A 26615-nucleotide genomic window follows, 5' to 3' on the forward strand; every position below is an offset into this window, starting at 1 on the left:
GACACTTGTAATCCTGTCAGGTTTTGTATCCCTCTCTGCCGCTTTCCAGGAGGAAAGCCTGAGAGTATATACAGACAAATAAATAAACCTCTTCACTTCTGCTACACTATCAGAGTTATGTCCCTGGAAATGTCATGCACATATGAGATATGTGAGAACAGATACACAAACCACAACAGATAAAACCAGTATTAAGTTGTAACAGCACAGAATTGTCAGTTCAGTGTCAGTGCATTATCCAGAGCTTAGGGGAAGGTTCCTTCTCCTTTGCTGCCACCTTTGGGCCAAGTGTGAGGGAGATAGAGGGAAGCTTCATGTACCAAGAAGAAATTTTGAGCAGACCTCAAGACTTTAAATAGTCTTGCCCTTTTCTGTGTGTGCTGAACAGCTGCATGAATCACTTGTTTACTCCTGTTTATTAGGGGGAAAAAATTGCAGTGCTCGTTGCTGATACATTACTTGCCATTGTTATCCAAGTACATTGAATTTAGTAGGCTGTTTTCCTCTGAGAAATTCCTATTAGGCTTGACTTTTTCCTTATCTTTTCCCTTAAGATTAAAGGAGAAGAAAGTCAGTAACAGCAAATTCTACTCTTAGAGCCCATCATTCTTTGATGTGTGCTTTATGGTGCAATTCAGGAAGACATGAATTTACCCTGGTCGTCCTACTCAGTGACGGTCTCATCAGATGGAATGACTGGAAGAAGAGCAGGAAGAGGAAATACGGATTTCCTTTATAATTTCTTCTTCTAAGAAAAACTGTTTTAATACCTAATAATTTATATTCTGTACAAAGCAAACCCTCTGTGCAGGCCAGAACTTCTGTGTATTCAAGATTTTTAAAACTTGAGTATGTGTAGTTGGATGGACCTCATTTCTCATTTTCAATACCTGAAGTACAAGTTGTCTCCTGTGTGTACACAGGCTGTAGATAAGACAGTCACAACAATTTGCATGCATGGAATCACACCACTTTAACAACCTGGCTCCTCAAGATTAACTAGTAGTGCGTTTTTAATTTATTAAATGCTTTAAAAGCACTTCTACACCAGCATTGTCACGTCATGTATGGTACAGTCCTCGAGACAGCAGATCGTGCTGCTGATGCTGTATAAAATATTTTGGGCAGCTATTGTCTCTTATTAAAAATTTTCTGTTACATTTTCGAGAACAAGATATGTTAATTTTGTTGAAAGCAAATACCCTCTGGGACTGTAGTTGTGTTTTTCTTGTTGAACTCTCTTTAAAGGTTTAAGAAAGGAGAAATGTGTGAACCTCTATTCATAGCCCCTGTGAACTTCTGTTCACAGCCTCGAGGCACTGGAAGGAAAAGATATGCAGTAGGAGATATCTGTTTGTTTGCAGAAAGGGAAGGTATTTAAAATTCTGAGAAGCACTTACTTTTGTACAGTATCATTTCTGCAAATCCTTTCAGCTGCTAATGTGCTTAGAAATGAATTTTTAAATGAACTGTCAATTTTTAATCTTGCAATCCTGTGTAGACGATAGTCAAATGATAGTGTTCTGTAAATGTAGACCGTTTTCCCAAAACGTAACTAATCCAAGAATGATAGTGTGCACAAATATAGAGGTATATCCTTCTGGTGCCTTTAATCAAATCAAGAACATGAAGCTGCAGATGAGAATACTTGTTAGATTAGCAAGTGTATCTTCCTGCCAGAGCAGAGCTAAAGGCCTTTGATGGAATATTTAACAGCTCTTGTCATAATTTGTGTATGTGTTGGTCCTTTGTGCTAGCGCTGTATTGATACCATCAAATTCCAGGTTGTCTTACCTCTACACGGGATGAGTTTTGCTATCTATATTCCCAACTTTAACATTCAAATGTCTGCAGAGGAGTTTAGTTTTTAGAGTGACTGCCTGAGGCACAAAATGCTGCTTCCACAGAGCTGTACTTCTGATCACAGAGGACTTGCACGGATTTGGGATTCATGGCCTGCTGCAGCTGCCTCAGCATTTTCAATTTCTCTCGCTCCCCACGCTGTGACTTCTGTTGTTTCAAGAAGCGCTTAATTGATGCCATTGTGCATTCACAGATGATGGTTTGAGGAACCCCCTTGAGGTTTTAGCTATTCTGTAAAGATGGTCTTGTCTCAGAGATGAAAGTGTTATAATAGTGTATCCCACAATGGGGTGGCTCTGTAAATTTTTTATTATAAAGGAATTAATTACTAATCGCCCAACTGAAAACGAGAGAAGTTAATGTCAATTCTCTGCTTTTCATCCTCCTTCCTGAAAACTGTTCAGTACCCAGCTGTGATTGACCTGTTCAAGGATTAGATGGGTGTAAACCCTGCTCAAACAAAGAAAAAAAAAATCATATCAGCTGTGGATTTGGGAGGTGGAGCTGTAACTTAGCCTGCTGTGTAGAGCTGGTTTTAAATTCATTATCCAGGTCTGGATTGTTCTGCCTGTCAGAATTCTTTTTAAGCTCAGTTCCAGAGCAGACCCAACCAAATTGTCCACTAGTCCTGGCTTCCTCCACTGGTGTCATGGACACAGGAGTGAGTCCCTCATGCTGCTCTTGTGCAAATATTTAAGAAATAGCTCATTTTGTAGTCCTTTGAAAGGTCCTGTGCACATTCTTCCCTCATGCATAACGTCAGGAGTTGTAAGAGGCACATCAGTATTTATGCAAATGCATTTTGTTTTACAGTAAGACTTTTCCCCAGACTATGATGTCTGAAATGTGCAGAATGAAAATACTGCCCTGAAGTGACTCTTCTGCTGACTTCCACGTGGTGGGCAAGGCTATGTTCTAACTCTTCTCTTGTTTCTTGCTTTCTGTGTTTTATCTCCAAGACCTCACCTCCCAGTTCTTCTCTGGGGCAGACTGTGTAGCAGCTTTATCACAGTTGCAACTGTTTGAGTATGAAAGTAGGTTTGAATGTGTGTGCCAATTTTGTTAATCCAGGAGGGAAAACATTTATAAATTTTTGAAGTTAACAATTGTTAAATTGTTGTATTCTTATAGAAAGTGTTTAAAATCGTTGAAATAACTTATTTTAATAAATAATTTTGATATCTCAAATTGATGTGAATGATGCCAGGTTTGTTTAAGCATTGCTCATTGAATTTTGTTACTTTTGCCAGTCATTTGAGGCAGTGAGTTCTTATTGAAAAGTGATCTGCTAGTGTGGTATGGTGTGCTCTGCTAGAGGTTGGAAGAAGGGCATTTCTGTGTTTTTAAGATGAACTGACTTAATGATTGTTTGTTTCAGTAGACATGGTTATCACGGCACTTCCTCTGGCTCCAAAACTAAGGCAGAAGGAAAAGGTCAAAGATCGAGTTTAACTTGTGACTCCAAACCAACCTTTTTCAGTAAGAGGCAGATACAAACTCCAGCTCTAGTGAGAATCAGATTTGTATGAGTTTGAACAATAAAATCTGAGCAAGGCAAAGATTAAATCTGTGGTAATTTGAAAGAAGAGTAATATTGATGTTTACAAAAAAATTCTATCAGAACACTTTCTGCCTGTGAGCTTGCACAGGGAGAACTGCTGCTTGGTGAATGCACTCTGTCTTTATGTGGTGATTTTTTTAATTGTTGGGAGTCTTGGGTACAAAATTTTTCTCATTTTTTGATCAAAATTACATGCTTATTGAACATGAATCTGTATGAGGTGTCTGCAGCCTAATTCTTCTAGAAGGTCATTAAATCAGCCACAATCTTTATCACCTTAGTGAGAATTGGTGTTCCTGAGTTCTGGAGTCCAAAAAATTGCTACATTTAGGTGTTTTGTTGCCTGTTCTCACTTTTTTCCACCCCAGCATATCTCTGTATTTCTCTGTTGAAAGCATTTTGTTTTGCAGTTTTTTAACCTTGGAGATGGTGAGATGGTGTGAGCTGTGCATTATCTTTGAATTTTCTAAACCAGTTGGAAAAATATGAAATATGGTGTGGAAGCTGAAGTGCAGTGGTTGAGTTCTGCTACAATTATGTGTCAGCATTTTTAACTGCAGTCCAACTAGCTGGCTTTGTTCCAGACTGAAATTCCCTTTATATCATGAGAAATAGAAGTTAAATATAATGAAAGCCTTCAGAATCAGTTCAGAGATGGATTTGCCTTCTGATCGATAACAGAGTTTATAAAAAGTATTTATAAACATGCTATTAGTTTTAAAGGAATTTAAATTAATTCATTATTAATATAATGTTAATTAATTCACTGCTAGTCTACATTTTTAGCTGTTACTCCAGCAAAACTGGGAGTTGTGAGCCTGACTAAAGTAAAGCAGTAGTTCCCCCAACACTTGTGTACTCCTGAATTGCAGTTTAATCCCCAGATTCTTTACAATATGTGTAAATTACCAATGTTCAGGACTCTTTTCTCTGAAGAACTCACAGTGAATTATTAAATATGCCACTGTACTTTGGAAAGTATGTGGAAATCAGTAATAAATAGAAACAAAGGGGCATTTTGGATGGGTCCCTTAGGAGAAGGACCTAGAAAAATCTGGTTTGATTAAGAATTTAAAATGAATATATTTAAATACAAGTTTTCATGTATATCTGGCAAATTTGTACCTTGAAATACTGTGAGGTTATGTAGCTGACAAAGTATTCTTAAACTATTCACTTTAAACATCACCATCATTCTTTATAATGAGACACCTAGCAATTGTTCAGTAATTTTGAGGACTAGGAAAAATTGAATCTGAGCTATATTTTCATTTTGCTCTTTCAGTTTTTAGGTGCATTTCTAGCAATTCAGTTTCTGGAAAACAGGTAATAAATTAAAATTTGAAAAGAGACACAACACTTGAATTAATTACCCTAATTTACCCAGCTATTCATGCACAAGCAGTAATGACAAAAACCAGGAAAAAGGAGAGAGACTTCTCATTGTAAAATACTTCAAATAGAGCAGCTGTGACAGTCTTTACAGGGATGGAATTTTCAAGCAAATTTAGAGTATCTCAAGCCACAGGCTGCCTGTTTTACTTTTGGAACGAGTAAGTGTAACCTTCACCTCTGCTGTGGTCAGGACTTCTGTTTTTTAACAGATGGAGCTAATTGATGGGGATTAATGAATTTGCAGTGCACTGATGATGGCTCTGAGGTGTGTCCCCACATTAATCCCCTGTGCTGGATCACACCCTTGGGCCAGTAGGACAAAACAGTACCTCGTGCTCTGTTATCAGAGAGTTCTGTCCTTGACTCCAGGCAGATGTAAAGCTTCACGTGTTGAGCTCAGCTTCTGCAGGACTTCTGGTATTTGGGGTTTTGTTGGGCTATTTTTGTCTTGCCAGGAGCTGCTGCTGCTGCTGCACCTCAAAAGCTGCCCAGGACCTGAACCTCAGCTGGTATTGACAGTATGGATTTAGGATTCATGCCTTAAGGACCCTTCCTGGATGTTTTTCACTAACCCCACCACTGAGATAATTATAAATAGCAGTAGCTGAGTTTTGCTAAAAGATTACAAATAGCAGAGAAAATTCCTCTGGGGCACAGAAGTTCAGTTCCGGATGATAAAAACAATTTTTTTACAAGACTTGGCATGAAATACTGATGTTGTTTCTGTGCAACAGGCTTGTGCAATTTCTTCTACATTTTGGTTTTGTCTTCTGCTGGCATTAGAATTTTTAATCTCTTTCTGATAACATTGTGTCAAAGCCAGAGAACTTAAAGGGGAAAAGAACAAAGTGGTTTCTGCTTGAAAAAACAGAGCTGTTGGAAAGGAGCATCGGCCCAGCGCTTTCATGAGGTCATGAATGTCTTTTTCTGTTTTATTAAAGAGATTTCTTCTTTCTGCAGATGATGTTGTATATTAATGACTCCTGGAGAGTGGCCCTTGTGCCATCAGTGCTCAGTTGGAGGCACATAAGCTCTTTATAACTCCTGCTACACAAACAGCTTATTTGCTATTAGAGAGGGGGAAAAAAAGTGAGTTCTCTCTTGAGCTGTCCCTCAAACTAAGTATTAAATTTAGTTTCTTTCATTCTGTCCTTACTGGTAGGGAAATGAGGGACAAAATCAGATTTAAAACAAAAAAAAAAATACAAGAAGTTATCTATAGTGTGGGCTGTTTTTTTTTTTTAAAGTAAACTTACCAAGAAGACAGCTCAACAATCAAAAAATAATGCTGTCTTCAGTCACCATAAGCAATAAAAATCTGCATCTTCTATGCAGGGGTGTTTGAGGATTTCTAGCTTGGTTCCTCTATTTAGGCCCTCTTGTTTTCTGAGAATCCTTTAACAGTGCAATGGAACTGCTCTGCTTCTTATTCATCACTTCTCCGTTTCAGTTGCAGCAGAGTTTAACAGAAGTATATGGAAGTTATTATTAATTTGAGATCAGTGTAACTTCAGCAATTAAAAAAGAAATACTGAAGTTTAAAGAGAAGTTTTAAATTCTTGAAGGATTCTGCTTTCATTAAAGGGTACAGAAGCTGCACTGCTGATGAGTTAAGGGAAAACAACTTTGTGTTTAACATTTGAGGTGAAGTTTCTCAGTTTCTATATTAAATTGACAGAGGGAATTGCATGGGACAATAGTGACCTGTACTCATAGTCTTCTAACCTTAAAATTCCACAAAATTATGAGTTTCCTCATAGCAAGTGTTTATCTTCCTATTAAAAAGCTGAAATTCTATTCAGATGGTGTCAGGTGTTAAAGAAATATTATTAAAGACTAAAAGTGTTTTATAAATAGTGGAATATGAATGCAATCACTCACCAAATGTCTTTGATGAATTATTTGTTTAACCATTCAATAATGCTGGGAAAAATCATAGGTTTTATTTATGAATGCACTTTCAGCTGGCTCATTCATTTTAAACAGGCATATTTTACTGTTAGAAAAATCTACAAATCTGTGGTGCTTCAAGCAGTTTGCTGTAATTTAGATTAAGCATGGTGCATTTTCCAGAAATGTCATTAGATATCAGAGTTAGCTCAGGAAAGCATACCAGAATGTACTCATGTGAAAGCCCCATTTGTTTATTGTCTAGCAGTTTATCAGTTAATCTTGGTTAGGCATATATACATCCAAGCTGGGAGGCAGAACTGGGGTTTGGAATGTGATCAAAGAATAAGTTTATTCTCCTCTGGATCATGTAACACAAACTCTTTGGGAATAAAGGGCAGGGATCAGGAGTATAATCCCATCAGGGAGGAAAGTCAGCCTAAGGACATTTGTTCCGTTCCCTGTATTGTGTTGTTGTACCTGAGAATAAAATGCCGTTTGCAGTAATACTGAGCTTCATCTTGTTAGTGATCTGATCCATTTTACTTTGAAGAGAAAGTATATAAAAAAAATTACACCTTTTTACTCAGTAGTTCCATTCCTTGGGGATAAAGCTGTTATTTACCTCAATCACATGAATAGGTATTTTTTTTTAAATCTTTTATTACCTGTCTGTCAAACTTAAGAGTAAACAGAGAACATAACTAAATTCTGTTCTCAGCATTTAATCTTTCAGAGTGAAAATGTCACTGCAGATGGAAACCAGGAGACCAGCATGGCAATCAGCACCACAAGCAGTCCTCCATCCCTAACCAGGTGCATCATGGTGTAATTTCTTGGCTTTGGTCCACATCCCTGGGATCTAAACCATTCCACCACTTCATCCAGGCTGTACTGCTGGGGCTTATAGCCCAGCTCCTTCCTGGCCTTCTCCATGCTGAAATAATGTGTGACACCAGTTTTGTAAACCTCCGTGCGAGTAAGCAGGGGCTGGAAGTTATAAACGCGCCCTACAAGAAAATGAACTATTTCAGTAAGGAATGCAAAAAAATAGACAAGGGAGAGGGGAAGGCGCCAGGTCGGGAACTTGTAACCCAAACCTTCCACTAGCGGTCGGAAAAATTCAAAGTTATTGACAGGCCTGCCATCAGAAATAAAATAGGCCTGGCCTGCAGCAATGTGCTGCTTGCTGGCTCTGAGGGCCTCAGAGGCAAGGACATGAGCCTGGACCAGGTTGTCCACGTGTACAAACTCTACCAGACTCAGAGGGTCTCCATACACAAATTTAAACAGTCCCTTTTCAATGTAGCTGACTATTCTTGGGAGGTGTCTCTGCTCCCCAGGCCCGTAGATCCCCGCTGGGCGGAGAGCACAGGTCCTTAGGACACCTCTGCCATTTCCCAGCTCAGCACCGTTTGCCTCCAGCACCTTCATTTCAGCTAAAGATTTTGTTCGGGAGTAGTGATCAGGGTGAAGGTGCAGAGGTAGGTAAGGCAGAGACTCATCCCCATTTTCTATAATCTGGCCTCCAAATATCACGTTGTAGGTACTTGTATAAACCAGGCTCGACACTCCCCTGCTCTTGCAGGCCTGGATGACATTTTCTGTTCCTTTCACATTAACATCTTCTATAAGTTTTCGGTTCAGCTGCTCCCTGCCAGACATTCCATAGGAGGCGATATGGAATACGCAGATTACATCTCTGAGAGCTTCTTCCACGTCAGACAGGCAACAGATATCCCCCTGCACGAACTTTATTCCCTCTGGCATGGTTTGAAGTGGCTTCATGACATCAAAGAGGATCACATCGACTCCCTTTTGATACATGGCACAACCTAAACTGAAACATGACAGAAACCCTGTGTTAGGATACAGCACCATGGTGTATGAAACATCTCAGCTGGAAGGGAGAGAAAATTATTAACTGTTTTCATGCTGATTATTCTTCTGATGGGAGTCTGTTAAATACTCAGCCCCCTACTATAGGGGAGATTCAGCTCTGATAGTTTAGGTACTGAGCTGATTTCTCACACTCCATCAATACTTGGAGAAAAAAAAGAAGAAAGAGGCAGAACTACTGTAAATTAAAATTCTGGACAGAAATAACTGAAGTTCTGTCCCCTTCAGATCAGCAACAGCAACTTTCAGATATGCAGCTATTGCCAAATAGTAAAAAAAACCCAAAACCCCTTTGTTTTATCTTACTGCTGTTGTGCCATCCCAGTTCTGTCAAAACAACAGGTTGGTCTGCGCCGTTGTGTTTGAAATTTATGGAGGAGTGGAAGAGATGCTTCTAAGCTGCTATGAATATTTTGCAACATGTCTACATTTTACTCCAAGTCACAGGTATTGACACAAAGTGTAACTCTGGTGTTTCTCTTCTCCTTTCCTACATTTTTGTGTGTCTTTTGTGCTTTAAGGGCATGAGAGTGAAGGGAGAAGCCAAGCAAAAGTCAGGCATCTTCTGAGATTTTTTTTTTCCTTCCCCTAAATTGAAATTTATTTTATTTTCTGGTCCTGACTGTGATCTCTCTCCCCTCTGTGAGTAGTTAGTCTTGGGCTCAAAACAGGATTTTTTCTTTACATGGCCTGTAGAGCCAGCAACAGCACGGGAAAATGGATTTCACTGAAATATGCACCTTATTAACAACTCTAATTCTAAACCATCACTGTTCATGGAAAAAATATATTCTCGAGCGTTCAGCTGGAGTTGTTAATCTGTAGAGCTAAGCACACGTGTAACTATTTGCAGGTCAAAAGAAAAATGTGTGTACCAGTGAACGCTTGTCCTTCAGAGCAGGCTGACGATGGTGACCATACCCCTCTAGAGAGGTGAGCACACAGGTAAAAGTCTTCGAGGCAGCTGATGCCGGGCATTTGGAAACGGGACACCAGCGTTACTTACAGCCTCTGGAAACAGAAACTGGGTTCGTTTAAAACTGAGAATCCGGATGAACCAGAACACGGGACCACCTGGATCAGGTATCTCAGGCACACGGTTTCTCCTTTACAGATGGATTTTGCTGCCTCCCCAGCAGCAATCTCTTACATTTATTCCTGTATGTAGTAACTACTTAATGCACTAACCGGAAGCCAAAATAACCCCCTCCTCCAGTAATGAGGACTCTTTCCTTGGCAGCGTTTCCTTCTTCCATCCTCTTTCCTTTCGCACTGTGTGCTGGAACTGACCTACAAAACACACGGCAAACACACACACATCAAAACCCATCGGCCTCTCAGCATCCGCGCACATTCCCGGCGTTATTCACCGCTCTCGCTCACGCTTTGATCGCGGCCCTTCGCTTCCCCAGCCGCCGGCGAGCAGGAGGCGATTCAGCGCCGGGATGGCTCCGAAGGGAAGCTGTTCCCGGAGGAAGGAGCTGCGGAGGGGCCGTGTCACCCCCGGGTTCCCCCGCAGCGGCGGTGCCGGCCGTGCCCGCTGCTGCCGAGCTGCCGGGGCGGTGCCGAGCGCGGGGAGCGGAGCGGGCCGGGGCGGGGCGGCCCGAGATGGCGGCGGGGCCGCTGGGCCGTGCTGCCCGTGCTGCTGCCGGCCTGCCGTGCTCATGGGGTTTGCGGGCACTGAGGGGATGCTGCTGCCCTCCCCTCGCAGCCTGGGCGCTCTGAAATGGGGGCTCGCGGGGCCGTGGTGAAAGCGGAGCCTTTGCCGGGGTTCGTGCCGCAGGCCTGGGAAGGGGCAGCGCCCGGGATGGATCCCGGCTGGAGCAGCCGTGGGAGGAGAGCTCGGGGTGCTGGGTGGGAGCTGGAGCTGCCCCAGCCCTGAACCCCCGTGCCCTGGGCTGATTTTTGATGGATGGCTAATCCCCCTGGGTGGCAGCAGGGGACGGGCGATCCTGCCCCTCTGCCCCCTCAGGTGAGACCCCCCTGCAGAGCTGCCCCAGCTGACACAACTGCGATTGTTCATCCTGGAAAAGAGAAGGCTCCAGGGTGACCTGTGGCCTTCCAGTACCCGAAAGGAACTCAGAGGAAGGATGGGGCAAGATTATTTGCAATATACGTAGTGACAGGACAAGGGGGAATGGCTTTGGAAGGAAAGACTAGCGTTAGATCAGATAGTAGGAAGCTCTTCCCTCTGAGGCTGGTGAGGCCCTAGCACAGGTTGCCCTGAGAAGCTGTGGCTGCCCTGTCCCTGGTCTTGGAGCAATCTGGTCTAGTGGGAGGTGTCCCTGTCCATGGCAGGGGGGTAAAACTACCTGATCCTCAAGGTCCCTTCCAACCCAAACCATCCTGTGATTCCCTCAGGGTGCCTGCAAGTGTCATCCCAGGGTATGAGACTGCAGAGCTCTGAGACACTTGAGAGGGGCTGAGGAGCGCTTGACTCTGGGTAATTTGGGTGGACAAGGGAGTTTCTGGGCTTGCTGCTGAACATTTCTTCATGGGCAGGGGAGCCCATGCAGTCAAGCATTGGAATGGGCTGCGTAGGGAAGTGCTGGAGTCAGTAACCCTGGAGGTGTTCCAGAAATCACTGGGCATGGCAGTGCTGTGGTTTAGTTCAGGTGGTGTTGGATCAAAGGTTGGACTTGATGATCCTGAAGGTCTTTTCCAGCCTTAATGAGCCTGTGATTCCCTGGTGCTGTGAAGGTCCCTTTGAGTGTCCCACCATGTTTGGCAGAGCTGTGCCATCCATCTCCCTGGATGCAGGTGGCTGTCCTGCTGCGTTTGTCGTGAGCCTGAACTGTGGAACACACTCAGGGGGATCTGCTGTGCCCCACACAGAGGTTGAGATGTTTTTGGCAGTGGGAGGACCCTGCAGAGCACTGCCTGGCTGCGGCAGAAATGCTCCTGAGTTCAGCGTCAGCAGTCAGTGAGAGAGAGCTGTGATGGGGAAACAATGAAGAATTACATGATCAAAGTCTGGCTTGGGGTGTATTTTGTAGAACCGAGCCACTTGTGGAATGGCAGAGAGTGGATTCAGTGTCAAAACTACTTAAAACCCCACAAGTTTCTGTTTTGCAAAACCTTGACAGAAGTAGGCACAGTAGGCTCTGTTGTATTTTTGATGGATGGCTGGCAAGAATTTGAACTAAACAGACCCTAAGAATTCTGCAAGTACTAAAGATTTATTATTTTTAGCAATGATTTCTTGCTGGTGAACCTCTGGGACTCTTAAACAGAAATTTCAAGATGGAGCTGGTGCTGTACCTTATTATACAGAGCTGCTGCACCTGTGGAGATGTGTGGAATGCCTGGTGTGGAGGGCATCCCTCAGTCATAGCTGATTTTCCTGTCTCCTGTCTGTATAGCAGGAGAGTGGGTTTGAAACAGCCTTGAGGCATTCCCTAAGATACCATCCAAACATATAATCAATGGTGTATTCACAGAGGTATAAGAATTATGGCCCGCAAGCAGAAAAAAAACCCCTTACATATTCCTAAATACTAAATATAAAGATTCTGTATGGATGCATATGCCTTCAGGATTTATGCGTAATCTTGATGAAGGTTTTGAGAATATTTTCCCAAGTGTTTAAGAGTCCTTTGCAAACTCCAAAAGAGTCCTGAACTTTCCCTGAGATCTGTGGACAAAAAGATTTTTTTACCTTTGAGGAGTCTTACTGAGATTAGGGCACTTGGTGGCTCTCTTCTGATCAAAGAAATTGTGTTTGAATGGAATATTGAAGGATCACAGAATATCTGAGGCTGGAAGGATCTCGCCCTGTTGAACCCCTGCACAAAGCAAGTTCAGCCAGAGGGGTTCAATGGGTTTGTGTTGGCATTGAATATTTCCAAGGATGAAAACTCCATGTTCAGCCACTTTCTCCTCATAACTCACAGAGCTTTGTGCTCTCTGAACAGTGACCTCACACTCCGTGTGGTGTGAGTAAATCCCTCTGTTTGCACAGGCAGCTGTTAACCTCAGGATGACGTTTGTCCCCTGGACTTTGTGATGTGTCTGTGCAGGACAATTTGCAGGACTGAGGGTCCTCTCTGTACTTTCTGCTTATCTTGCTCTCTGCCTGATATGCCATCTGCAGAGAGTGAATAGTGTCAGGTATCCATCCTAATTATGGTTATTGTGACTATAATGAGGCTGTGGTTTAGATACCGTAAAGATGTTGCTCTTAAGCCACTATCAGTTTTATTTCTCATTATAGTGAGCTGTCCTTTTTGGCTTCAGAGAATAGCGAAGAAACATTCATTCCTTCAAAATGGTGACATCTGTGAAAGCTGTGGGTAAATATCATCCTCATTTTACACTGACAGACCTGGTGTTAAGACTTGACACTCTCAGGTCTTGGTTTTGCACAACCCATTTATTACTGGTTTTTCATTTCCTATAAGACTGCTTTTCCTAAGGTTTTATGGACTTTCTGAATATATCGTAAGTTCTGTTTTTCTATCAAATGAATATCCTTCCAGTTTTATTCAATACATAATAGAATTATATTTATAATTATAGAATTATATTATAGTTAGGCCTGAGATTGTGTCTTTAAAAAAAAACATTTGAACCCTACTTTTCCCTTTAAAGATGCCTTGATACATGATACATGCCTTGCATGTATCTCAGCATGCAGAGAACGAGATGATGCTACAGCCACTTGAAGAGATTGCTTGAATTGCACATTAGGGCAAGATGTGTCAGGATAGAAGGATTTGCAGTGTAACTGGGAGTTATCTGCAATGAACCTGAAATGGGCTGCAAAAGAATCCTTAAATCAGCTAAATAAGCAGCTGCTGTAAATAGTGCAAGCTAGAAAGAATAAGCAATGAAATAATTAATTATTCTTTCATAGTATGTTAGTTCATCTGGTTCCCTTTGCAATTTAAAATACTTAGCTGGTAAAATTCTTTTTGTCATCAAAATACAAAGTGTGCCAGCAGAACTATTTCAGGAAGCAGGGCAATATTTCAACTGGGGAAATAAACCTTAGCTTACTGTTTTCTTACTATTTGATTGATTTCTTTTAGGTATTACTTAATTGTGATTTTTTTTTTCATTGAACAATGCAATGAGAGAACAAGATTTAAAACTAAGTAGAACCAACCATGTTTATGGCTTTACTAAAACATGAAACCAATTGGTTAAAACAGTACTAAAGAGGTGAAAACAGAACATACATTGTGAAGGAAATTAGAATTGTAATGTTCAAAATTAGAACCAAACATCCAGTCTTGACGAGACTGGAGTGTATTTCAAGGGGGAAAGTGTTATGGATAAAAATGCTAGTTTTATTTACCAGCCAGGTATTTCACACATGTGCACTGTGTGGTGTAAACAACAGGCTGGCACAGGGCAGCTTTCCTTCATAGAGTGCACAATTTAGGCTCAGTAGTCATGCCTTGGCTAACTTGGATTGTCTGGGTGGGTTGCACTGTGGTCATCCTCAGTACATTAGTTATGAAAAAATCATTACTATAAAAGACACTGAAAATGCTTTGAATTCTGTTGGCAAAGATTCTTAAGGAGCAAGCTTGATTCTGAGGTGTCTATTCAGCAGTAGGAAGTCATGCATACATTTCTGTGGAGCCATCAGAAATTAACTTCTTTTCCATTCTGCAATGCTTCAAAAAATGTACATTATCCCATTTCCAAAAGTGGCACTTATTTATCCTAAAGGGAAGGGAAGAAAGTTTGCGTATTTTGGCATAAGTGAATGGTTGAGCATAGGACTGAGAATAACCTGTGTTCTCCCTTTTGACTTTGATGACACGTTGCTGTTTGTGGTCTCTGCTTCTCTTTGTGTACCCTGCAGGGCACATCAATAACCCAGTTTTTAGAATGAGTACATATTAATCTTCATAACCTCCACGGAGCTGAACAGAATCTGCAGGGACTCACCCACTCCTGAGCATTTCAGTCCAAGTGTCTGAAGTCAGTGTTTGCTCCTGTGATACTGATCTTAAGCTCCCTTAAGCCTCATGTGGTTTTGTAAAGTGGTAATTTCACCTGATGTGTTACCTGATGTTCCCAGGTGTTGATATCTGTTTGTTGCACTGCTATTAGTCCTTAGCAGTACAAGGTGATGCTATCCAATGTAATTGCAGCACCTTGGAAATAAAAGCCAAATTTTAGCTCATCCTGTCACCTCATTAATAATTTCAATATTGCACACAGAACTGCAAGAACTCAATGGTTGACCCTCCTTGTACCTGAAAGGATTATATACTTTAAAAGTTAGTATGTTAAGAAATGTCTTATTGCAAATACTCTCACAGATGTTTTTGCTCTCAGAGTAGGGGAGGACAGCTTTTGGAATACAGTGCTGAATGTCTTTGATTCTGTTACTTAAAGCAAGTCTTCTAAATTCTCAGTAGGAAGCTATTTCAGAAGGTGATTATACACTTACATTTCAGTAATTATCTGATTCAGTTTCAAGTGTGATTGATGTGCATCCAGATGCCCTTATTTACCACACTAATAACAAGGAGAGATTTCATGTTGAAGTAATTTATAATTTAATTCAGCTATCCATGGGTTTACAGAAATCTTACCCTCCAGCAAAAGCAAGATGAGGTTGGTCTGTTGTGAATCGTTGACACTAATAATTGAACATCCAGTTGATGGTGCTACTTTGATCTTTTGGAAGGATCTAAGGGAACTTTCAGCTTCACAGGCAGCTAATCATGTGCTGTAGATACCATATGTAGAACAAACTCAAGGCAAAATGTGTTCATTAATCCATATCTTGTACTGTGCTAATTTTCTCTGTGTGTGTGTAACTGTGTCACTGGTGGTGAGGATGAGATGTGTCAGCAAGAACACCAAGGTCTGAATCTGTTGTAGCATTTCTTTGGGTTTCTCAGTTGAAAATGTACTTGATGAGGGGGAAAGGAAGTGTATTTGCTGAGGAAATGTTTCCTGTCTTCACAGTCCTGGTGCTTTCCTATTCTTGGTTCTGTGTTCAAGGTCTAGGCAATGGTTTCCCATTTCCAGGCACTTCGAACTGCATGGAAACAGGACACTGGCTTAAAAAATGTTACTACCATTTAGTTCTGTAATGACCTTGAAAACATTCCAAAAATTACATAATTTTGCAGAGGAGAGATTAGGTAAGAGTTTGAAGTAGGGGAAATCAAACTAAAAGAGAGACAAAACCTTGCTTCAGCTGTGCCTGAGCGAGATAACCTCCATAAGGTTTCCTTAATGGCATCTTGGTGTTTGCAAGAGCACCACACTCTTGTGTATCTTTGGTACTGATTTATTCTGTTCCACAAAACTAATGATTGTAGAATTCAGAATTCATAAGCATTTTATCATGTCCTGATGTGTGACTCTATTCTGAGCTATTTCAAGATAAGAGATTCTGACACAAGCCTGAGTTTTCCTTTTAAAGGGATTTGTTCAGAAACAAAAATTTTGTAGCTTCAAAGCACTTAGTCAAAACTAAATAAATCAAGTAACTCTAAAATGGGGAAAAATTACTGATGTTACAAAGATGAGACAGTTATAACATGCATTTTTCTTCTGTTCAAAAGCCTTTTTTGGACATGTTTTATCCTGGAATGATAACATGAAGAAGCTGTTCAAAGTGGGATCTATTCAACTGGAGGTGTGCTATAAGTTACAGTAGTTTATTGCAAGTTATTGTTGCTCCTAATTTTTACTCCTTGTAGAAGAAATCGTGGGTGCAGCATCTGGTTATAACAAATTTTGATTTTTTGCATTTTTTGAAGGAGAAGCAAGATCTAAATAACAAGGGAATGAAAATATCTGATTTTTTTCTTTGATTCTTACTGTAAAACAGTTCTGAAGGAACTTTGCATTTGAAGTGCTGCTTCAATGTCTTTCAGAGAGTATCCAGCCCATAGAAACAGAATTTTGTGCCAGTAGAAAACACTGGATTAATTCCAGTCATGCATCAGCTTAATTCTTCATTCATCATAGGAACATGGAAGAATCAAACATCAAACACATTATGGACAAACTGCATAAGCTGAAATGTTCTTCTAGATGACTTAGAGGAACAACATGTTCTAGTAATTGGCTTTCTTGTATAATGAAGGTTTCTCAAGTCTGCATAATCTTCAAGTTACAAAAAGGAAAAAAAAAAAAAAAATTGTGCCAAAGAAGGCCTGGTTTAGCAGTTGTTGTTTTAACACTTTCCAAGAGAAAGAACTGCACCAGAAAATGTTTTCTCCAAGTCTCCGACTTTACATTGCCCGAGCTCCTTTGCCCTTATAAAAATTGCTCTGGGTAAGCCTGTGAAAGCAGTTTGAGAGGCCAGTGAGAATCCCTTCAGTGCCATATTGTTAAATGGCAAAGCCAGAAGATTTCACCATTTTTGTTTCTCATCTGGTTTTGGTCCTGGCTCCTTTCCCTTGTGCCATAAATAAAGGTAATCTGTGCTAGGAACAGGCATCATCTCAAGCAGGCAGCTAATCACACTTCAGCAGCATCAGCATGCACACTTATCAGGCAGAACCATCCCACCTCCCATCATGTTTTATCTGCTTATGGAGAAAATGCCTTTCATAATTGTGATTGAGAAGCCAAAATGACTCAGAGTTTGGAGGTGTCAATAAGAACATATTATACAGCCAAACTCCCTGTGTCTCGTGTGCAAATGGATCACTCTGCTTTTGCCTTAGAGGCAAAACCCTTGGAGGGTTTTCTTCATGATGGGCTTCCCCTGATGTCCTGAAGTTTATTAACTTGAAGAGAATTGCAGAGTTGGGATGTCCCTTGTGAGAACAGGCTACAGTCATTCCTCCCATTTTGGTTGGAAACTCCCTCCTTATCTCTGGTACAAAAAGAAGCAGTCCAAGCAGGGCTGAACAAGGAGGCAGGGCTCCATCTCCTCTAGATTACACTTCAGTAAGGGGTATCAGTTACCCTCTGCTGCCACCAAATCCAGATTTCCTAGGTAGTCTTGGTGCAATATGGCATCATTAATGAGTTCCATAATTCAAACTTCTTCAAATTATAATTATTTATTATTATTTGGGTTACTGAATTTCTTGAACAAGTTGACTGCTTGGTGCTTCCGGCCATAATAGTTGAAGTGATTATCATCACTGATATTTTGGGGTGAAGGTGTTGTATATTACAAACTATTAATTTACTTTCTTCCTTCATGGAATTTATAGAGAAATATTTAGTGTATAAACTAAAGCTAAATTAAACATGTGTATGTGACTACTACAGAGTATTGTTCACGTGTAGTAGCTGGAGCTTGTTTTGTGCCTCATGCTGAAGGCTTCACAACAGCACTCTAACAAAGGTTGTCAGAGTCATTTTTCCCCTCTGGTACCCATGTTCTGTGGCTGCATCTGCAGCCTTTGAGTTATGACTGTTGTATTTCAGCTGCACTCTCTGAACTCTCTGGGTGATGGAGCTGTCCAATTTTGACTCTTTTAGTAGTTGAACTGTTCCCTTGCAGGTGAGGTACCAAATGTAAACCTTTAACACCATTCATCTAAGTCTTCAAGATCCTTTACTGTAAATACTGATTTTATAAAAGTTTTCTGTGTTCTCTGGAATTTTAGAGATTTTAGAGATTACAAAAGGACACATTTGTAGCAGCACAAACCCAAGTATGTAACAGCATTCAGAGGAATGGATGAAAATAATTGTTTCCACTTCTCCCCTTTTGATTAGAAGTCTTTGTATTTCTGACTTTATTTTTTGTCTTGCATTGTTGTAAACTTCTTCATTCATGGATAATTTGTTGGATGCTTTCCTGTTTGTGCAGGTGTGCACAAAGCTGGATTGTGCTTTACCCTCATGAGGTTGCTGTAGCTGTTTAACATTCTCACAAAATTTCAGAGTATAAAGTTCCAGTTTTAAAGTCTCTAGTGTTACCAATTCCTGTCATGAATCCGATGATCCTGGGGGGTCTTTTCCAACCTAAGTGATTCCATAATTCTTAGCCTTTAAAAATACTCATCTGAGACTCAGGTTTGTACTTTTCCATCTGTGAGGTATCTCCTCTCTGACCTCCATTGGTTAAATCCAGAGCTTTTCATGGAACTTCTGTTCTCAGAAAGGACACAATGGGTGGCAGGGTCCCCCTCAGCTCCTTCCAGCTGGAGTTGGAGTCAAGGAAAATCTGTGAAAGGTGATAGGAGAGGTAAGAGTGGGATGCAAAGAATCCTCCCACAATTGTGAAACTGAGGCTCAGGACTGAACCTGTAGCAATTCTGCAAAACAGCACTCTGGAGGAGCCTCACCTGGATTAGCATCTCACTGCTGCTTTGTCCATAAATTCTAGCTCAATGTGTCTCTGCTGCAATGCAGGTACAGTTCGTGCCTCACTGAAGATCTTGGATTTGAGACTTGTTTTGATGGCAAGTTGGTTCAAGTTTGAACAATCTGTGCCTTCCACAAAAGAGTAGGAAGAGCCTCACCTTCAGAATTTTAAAACTCTTGTCATTTTTAAGATTTAGTTTATTTATCTTCAGTAATTCTGCTTGGATTTATCAATGCTGAAATTTTGTTTCTGATAACAGACATGAACCAAGTGAGGATGATAACATCAGATAAAGTAGATAGAAGAGGATTCTCTTGTGTGTAGGAAACACTTTGTGAATCACAACACTGAGGCCAGGTGTGTCACAGTTGCAATTGGCCATGGGCAAAATCTTCATATAATAACATTTTTATTCATGCCTTTGGCATGATTCCCATGGATTAGTAATATCTTCTTTCCTTGTCTTTCTGTGTGAAAGCAGTTTTTCCCCTACCTGTATATGCCCATTTACATATGTACATATGTAAACATTTCTTACACTCCTCTCTGATTCAGAGGAATGCTGACACCTTTCTGATGAGCCCTTCCAGTCTCCACTGCCCACTTTGGATTTTCTCAGCTGGGCATCTTCAGGGAGAAAACCTTTTTCTCATTATCCAGAGAAATCCTGTATCAGCCTCTACAGCACAGTTGTCAGCTGTCCTTTGTTGTGATGCCTGTAAAGTGTTATTTGATGGGGTGTAGCCTACGTGTGCTCCAAGAGCACTTCCCGTCAGGATGATCCCTGTGTATTTGAGCACAGGACTGAGAGCCACCATCCAGGAGTCCTCAGCTGGGATTTTTCACTAAATAAATTCTTCACTCTGCTTCAGTTCACTGATGTGTTCTGTGGGAATGGTATTTACATCTTGGAGCATTTATGACAGATAAATATTCTGGTGGAAAGAAGTGTCATTGAAAGAGAGATTGTGCCAGCAGGGTTTTTCTTCAAAATACCTTTCTTCTCTATTTTCTGCTGTAGAGTCTGGTATCTAGAGATATTTAATTCTTTCCCACTTTTCCAAATGTAGTAGGGTGCCTCATTTGCCATTTCCAATGTAACTGTGGGGACAGAAGACTAAGGATTAATCAGTTACCAGCAGTTAAACATAGGAAGGGAAAATTGTACTCCTAAGGATACAAACATATTCCATATAGATTTTTTGATTTTGTTTGAATTTTACTAGTTAAGTTTGATTAGTATCTACTGATTTGCCTCAGTACTTCCTGTGGTCCAGTTTTAATGGCTGCTTGGAAAACCCCCCACCTGTCTCTCTGCTACAGTCACTGAGTGACTTTCTCTGGGACCATCTCTCATTTTTTGGCACATCTCATTTTCAAGCTGCATTATTTTATCAAATGTAATGGTAAGTGACTCTCCTTTGTAACTATTTATAATGGTGAGAACTTTTAAACTTTGAACTTTTAAATGACATTGAAATTCTTTTTTTATCAGCACGAAGATGTGTTTGACGTGATCTTTTACTTTCTTTAAAAATAAAAACCCAGTTTGAAGGAAGCAAAAATTACTTCTAGGGTATTTTAAATCCTAGCTTCAGTCCATAAATTTGACTGTAGGCTTAAATTGAAAAAACGTAATATTTAACAGGTAACATAAAATCCTTAAGAATTGGATATGCTCTCTGCTTTAAAATGTTAGAACTCAGAAAAAGGGAATCAAACCCACATATGAGCTCATTGTTAAAAGTAACTGAGAACTAAAAGCCTCCTTGGATACTTGTGTGTATCCTTTTAAAGTTGATAGAAACTGTCTGAGAACTTTCCTGAAAGCATGTGCCTGGAATAGCTCTTAGGCATGAGCTATTTAATGACATTTCAGCCTGTTAGAATAGAACTCCTGTAACCTGGAACACCTTTATGCTGTTTCAGAACACTGTCAATGTGTTTACAGATTTTTTTGCCCCTCAGTGTGGTTCAGTGGTGAGCAAAATCAGCTCCCTTTGCAGCCCATATTTCAGCTCAGTTCCTGGAGACTTTTGTTCACTGCTGAGGTCCTGTCCTGGATTCCATCCCCAACACATAGAGGAAAACTCTACCACATTGTAGAGAATGGGTTAAGAATTATAAATGGTAATTAATTTTAATAACTGCATTTGAATCTGCCCATATATGTAGATATAAGTATAAAAATCCCAGAAATCCCAGGGACAAGACACAGAACCTGTCTGCCATCTGACATTTTTGACAAGCTCTCCAGAATTAATCTGTCTAGGATCTACAATGCTCAGCTTAATTATGGAAAGGCTGCATCTGTGTTCAAAGCTGTTGAGAGAGAAAGAAGAAAGTAAAAATGTCCACTAGGTTTGATTAACTGCTTTCAGCCTGATGAATAAAGACAGATGGTTACTAGTTATTTTTCCTTAATGGATTTTGGAGCTCCATTTGGTGGATGAATTAATGTTATAGGTCCCAAATCTGCCTTTGAAGCTATGCCTGCCTACCCCTTAGCGATTCCAGCAAAGTTTGCGTGCCTCCAAGAGAAACGTTTGCCCTGAGGCTGTCGTATATATTGTTAAAAACAGTTTTGAAATTAAAAAATAAAAGTGAAGCAATAATTTACAGTATTAATAACAAGTTACAAGCTCTGCACAGCTCAGGAAGGGATCCCTTACCAGGGATGATTATTTTGAAGTCCCTCTGCAGATTTATCCCCATTGAATTTGTACCTGTTTGGGAATGACCTCCACCTGGAGCCTGACAATATTTTAATACTGACTTTAAAACTTGGAGAAGTTCATTTTAAAGTTGCACTTGCTAGTTGTGTCACCTGGAAAGTAGAAATAAATGGTTTTATGATGTAGGCTCATTTGCATGAATCTCAAATCCAGGTGGGGAAGGTCTTTAAGGCAGGCTCTAATTCTGCAGGTGTGCATGTTTAAAAACATGGTTGTGAGTATTTCTTTCTTTACTTGCGTGTGAATATCTGTGTTTATTTTTAGCAATGTGCATAAGTGTCTGTGAGTTTGGGCTCTTGGGGAACGTTTTGGCCTAATGGGTCTCAGGACTGTCATTCAGCAACCTATTAAATCGTCTGTATAGTTTTATGAGTGGATAGTCGCAGTGATTTTAATGGGATTAAATTTGCTTACATCCAAGCAGTTTTTGAGTCAGGGTGAAGGTTACTGCATGATAAAAAATATTTAAGATGGACAATATAATAAAGGGAAGCAAACCAACAAAAAATTACCTCGAATACACAGATTTTCCACAGCCAGTGGATTGCCCAGAGAAAAAAACACCATTTAACTAAAATGCTGCCTGCCACAGAACCATCAAAGGCCCACCAGTTCCTGAAAGGGACCTTGAGATGTCATTTGTCCCCCTGCTCCATGGCAGGATCATCTGTCACCAAGGCATTCCTGACAATTGTAACCATTTACAAGCAGCTCAAAAATGGCTGAAAAACGCCAGGAATGGGAACGTCCTTCAGATCTCAGCACTGAAGGGGAAATCGGGGACATCCGGGACGGAGCATTCAATCACAACCATAATGTAAGTTGTTGATTACACACAGAGTGAGGTCACAATTCCTCAACAGGAAAAGTACACGGCTTCAGCCTTTGGAAACGAGGGGCTTGTCCTTCAAGTGACAGCAAACAGAGTGCGCTGAGGGCAGGTGTCACTTTGTCATGGCTGATTGCTTAATGCTTTTTGAATCATGGCTCGTTTTTCATCTCATTTTGCTTTGGCTTCCATTTCAAAGGCTGGCTGATGTAACTCCGAGGAAAATCTAAAAATAAGCAAATTCCACTGATGAGAGGCGGAGATGTTTCTGAGAGTTTGCAGGTGGAGGGAAGGCACGTGGCAGATGTGCGTAGTTAATAACCCAAATCACAACAGGGAGATGCTACCACCCATTTTCTTTCATCCCCTTTGCAGAGTCCATTCTCAAAGCTCAGACATGTTCTGGGGCTCTAAGCTATGTGTGATTCATTTTTAACATTGTCACTATCTGCAGTGAGTGGCGAGTTATGTTGGTGATGTTGTAAATCCCCCCACTTCAAAGGGACTCTTCGAGACAGTTTCTATTTGTCCACACATGCTTTAATCAGACTTTTGATTACCGTGTTTTGTTAATTTTCTGGGTTTACCTCTATATTTACATTGCTATTTATGAATTTAACTGCACCAGAATTATGTGACTTTTGCAGAGATAATACCTAAATGTTTGAAAGCATTTTGTGGTCTAATATTAAGATGTAATGGAAAAGGCTGGATGTAAACCAGATGTGTCTCCAACCTGCCAGTGTTTGAAGACGTGCAGGAGGAGCAGTTACAGAAAGATGATGTAAAGTGTGGTTTTTATCTGATGTAGATGTGGTTGGTATGACTTGTGGTTAGGGCAGAGCATCAGAAGTAAGGCAGGCAAAGCTGCATTTGCTTTTCAGGAAGCACCTGCAAAGAAACGATCAGGCTGTGGGCTATGAAAATGTGTCAGTCCTTTGTGTTCTAAGCACAGAGATGCTGCCATCAACTTCAGAGAGGCAAAGCTGCAGAGAAGGGAAGGGAATAGGGAGATATAATAAAAATCTAGTTGGAAAAACAAACTAAACTTCCCATTGAGAGTACAACTTATATCTTTAATTCTCATTTATTGAGGCAGCACTATGCTGTGCTCTGTCCTAGACAGGACTGGGATGTTACTCTGAATATACCAGGGGAAATTTTAGGGAACAGTCTGTGCTGTCAGAGAAGTGCACTAAGATAAAGTGGTATCTTTTCTTCTCTCACACTGATGGTTCTCTGAAAACTGTTTCATGTTACTGGATGACAGAAAAAAAGGCAAGCAAGAGTAATTTCTCATGAGGATAACCTGGAGATGATTCTTGGCTAACTTCCTAAAGAGTGCCTAATTGCCTTTAGTATTTTTGATTCTATCCTCTTCTGGGAAAATAATCACAATTGGGTTGATAAAAATTACTTATTTTGGAAAGAGTGCAATCCTCCTTTAGCTCTTCCTGAAAGCCCAGAGATACATGGATGTGTGGAGAGTTCAGGGAGAAAACCTCCCTTGCAAATACAAAGGAGTGCTCATAATTTTAATGATTTCTCTGATGTTTTGTCTATTGCAGAAAATTTACAAAGGGTGATTAGAGTTCTTGTAAAAACTGAGGCAGAAATTACAGCCCTTGGCTTCATTTACAGGTCAAAATTTGCCATCAGTACAGACATTCTTCACTCTGAGGCTCTTCCTTACATTTGAGAAAATAACAGGAGATTTAGCTGAGGAAATTGTTGTTGTTGTTGTTGCTGTTGTAATATTATTATTATTATTAGTGTTAGTATTATTGTGTTTGGTTAGTATGGAATTTTTAGAAATGATGGGCTACAGTTTTTTGTTCACTGCCAAGGGATGATCTTCAGGATCTATCTCTGAATTTACAATATTTACCATTATTATATTTCTAAAAACAAAATCTCCAGCAGCTTAGAGGTAAAAGATATTTCTTACTTTTCTTTAATAGATATACACTTTATTTGACAGGAATTATTTTCCCTAAGGGTCTATTAAATAAACAATTTGACGACAAAGGAGAGGTTGCACAGCTTTCTTTTCACTTGTGCATGATCCTTTTTTGCTTTAATTCAGTTCATGCCTGTGAGCTCAGATATCTGAATTCACAAAGGTACTTGGCTGCATTTCTAGCATTAGGCAGGGTAATGGTTTTGTTGTCTTTACTGGGACAATTCACGTGCTCCAAGCTGAGGGCATGAAGAGAAAACAGGGATTGTCTCAACCTTGGTACAGGAGCTCTGCAGAATTTTGTTGATGGAAGTTCAACAATTTCTGCATCCAGGACTGACAGCCTGATAAGTGTCCATGTAGTCATTAAGTCCACCAAAATCCAGATGTTTATGTTCTCTCAGAAGCTGCAGCAATAAAAGTAACTTTGCTTTTTGGTTTTTTTTTGGTTTTTTTTTTGCCTGCTCCTATATGTACTTACTCAGTAGAATAATGTTTCTGTCCTGCTTAATGACTCATTTGTTGAAACAGATTCCAACCTGTTTTGTGCTGAAATTATTTTCCAGGAAAAACCTCCCTACAGAACCTGAAAATGCAGAGCCCTGACCCAAGGCACAAAAGAACAGGAAGCACTGGCAGCAGGAGCTCTCAGGAGCCACAGCTGAAAAAAGCCTGAATCAGCAGGCAAAACAGATAAAATAGTAAATTGACATGTTCTGTTGGAAATTATAACTTGAAATGAAAAACAAATCTGTGACTAGCAGAGAAAGCTGAAACAGAGATTGGATGTGTAGGAAAAGAGCTTCATGCTTCTAGACAGTGTAATTGATGTTCCACTTGGGACAGAATATCAGTGGTATCCAGTGGGGACAGCAGCTGTTGGATATGACACGTGGTACTTCTGGCTGAAGGGAAAATGCTGAAAGGAAAAAATACTGACTATTAAATTGTTGGAAATAACGAGCAAAGAAAGCTCATGGGAAAAGTGGCCAAAGAATTGAAAATCAATGCAGGATGAGGTAACAGAGACATGCCTGAAAACCTCATGGTTTGAACTGGAAGTTTTTACTATGCTGGAAAGTCACAGAGGCTTAAAAAAATTATATACATCAGGAAAATCACTGAACTCAAAAGGGAGCCATGAAAAGCAAAGACAGAAGAGAGCTCATTACCAAGGCAGAACCAAGGAAGAGCTTGGTGGTGTATTTCAAAGAAGTTGTGACCAGGTTGGGCTTCACCACGTTTCAAAGGAACTGGGGAACCTGAACCTGTCTTCTGCTCTTTTTTTTTGTGTTAAGAACAGCAACCAAAAGCACAGGCTGCATCCATCATGCTGAAAAACACAGCCAGCACAGTGTGACAGGACAAGAGCTTCAAGAAATGGGGAGGAACTAAGTGAATGTCTTTCAAGAAGTGATTTAGCCTCCAGAATGGGAGTGTGGAGGCAAGAATTTGAGGTCTGTGATAAAGGTCCTGCACACTGGAGGGGTGTCCTTGCTTTGTCCTGGGGACAGTGTTCTGCAGGGATACTACAGCAGGTGAAAGGTGCTGTGACTGGAGGATTTGAAGGAAGGCAAGCTGAATTTTTAGAGACTGGCTGTTCATGTTGCTGATTACCATGGAGTGATTGTTCTCCAGGAAAGCCATCTTCTTTTGCCATTGAAGAGCTGACTTTCCAGAGTCACCATGTATCATGAAGAGATTTAGATGGTAGGGCACATGTGAGATCTGCAAAGTCCCCAGGAGAAACATCAGGAACAGGCACAGAGATCAGAGTGCTCAGTGAGGGTGAGCAAAGGCACAGCTGCCAGGAGGATGCTCAGGATCATTTCTCTGCTGCTGTTTGCCACTGGCATGGACTGACTCTGGAATCAGGGTCCAGACTTTAGTACAGGCTCTGCAGTTTGCCATGGTATCAAGGGACAGTTATTGTGAGATGGCTTTGCAAAGCCATCCTCTTCTCTTGGAAGAAAGAACAGTCCTGGCAAGGGTAGGGTGAGCTTAGCCCCAAATCAATTAACTTAAATCCATTCTTGTTGTAACACAGATGTCATGGTGATGCAAAATCCTGACAATTTGGAGGAATTCCTTTTTCCAGGAAACTATAAGAAGAAGGTGAGGAATGCAAACTCAGTTGCAATCCTGGGTTAATATACAGCTTTTAGAGCTGGAGACGTCTCAAAGGGGTAAAGAGAAAAGGAGGAGTTTATTCGAGACGAGAAGTTGGCATG

At 40.7% G+C, this 26615-nt stretch overlaps 3 protein-coding genes across 13 annotated transcripts in view; 2 read left to right on the forward strand and 1 right to left on the reverse strand.

Annotated features, from left to right (window-relative positions):
• PLCG2 (phospholipase C gamma 2) overlaps window positions 1-1160 on the forward strand; it is a 66778-nt gene extending 65618 nt beyond the window's left edge. For all 5 annotated transcript variants that reach the window (XM_058846284.1, XM_058846286.1, XM_058846285.1 and 2 more), the window contains one exon: window positions 555-1160. In XM_058846284.1, coding sequence (XP_058702267.1) covers window positions 555-597 — 43 coding nt within the window. In that variant the 3' untranslated portion in view covers window positions 598-1160. The remainder of the gene's footprint in view (window positions 1-554) is intronic.
• A 3531-nt stretch (window positions 1161-4691) lies between these two features.
• On the reverse strand, window positions 4692-10186 carry SDR42E1 (short chain dehydrogenase/reductase family 42E, member 1). The gene is made up of 3 exons (XM_058846289.1): window positions 9992-10186; window positions 9797-9898; window positions 4692-8549 (listed from the first exon to the last, which is right to left on the reverse strand). The coding sequence occupies exons 2-3, from the start codon at window positions 9862-9864 to the stop codon at window positions 7442-7444; spliced, it is 1176 nt and encodes a 391-aa protein (XP_058702272.1). The 5' UTR covers window positions 9865-9898; window positions 9992-10186; the 3' UTR covers window positions 4692-7441.
• Window positions 8885-26615, forward strand: part of HSD17B2 (hydroxysteroid 17-beta dehydrogenase 2) — a 31293-nt gene continuing 13562 nt past the window's right edge. For 3 of the 7 annotated variants that reach the window (XM_058846296.1, XM_058846294.1, XM_058846293.1), the window contains exons 1-2: window positions 8885-9691; window positions 24951-26499. The gene's annotated coding sequence lies outside the window, so the exon portion shown is untranslated. Of the gene's footprint in view, window positions 9692-21694; window positions 22413-24950; window positions 26500-26615 lie in introns of those variants that run through there. The other 4 variants (XM_058846297.1, XM_058846298.1, XM_058846295.1 and 1 more) reach the window with 3 other exon arrangements.

This window comes from Poecile atricapillus, chromosome 10 (genome assembly GCF_030490865.1).
Source record: "Poecile atricapillus isolate bPoeAtr1 chromosome 10, bPoeAtr1.hap1, whole genome shotgun sequence".
In the NCBI taxonomy this organism is placed as follows: domain Eukaryota; kingdom Metazoa; phylum Chordata; class Aves; order Passeriformes; family Paridae; genus Poecile; species Poecile atricapillus.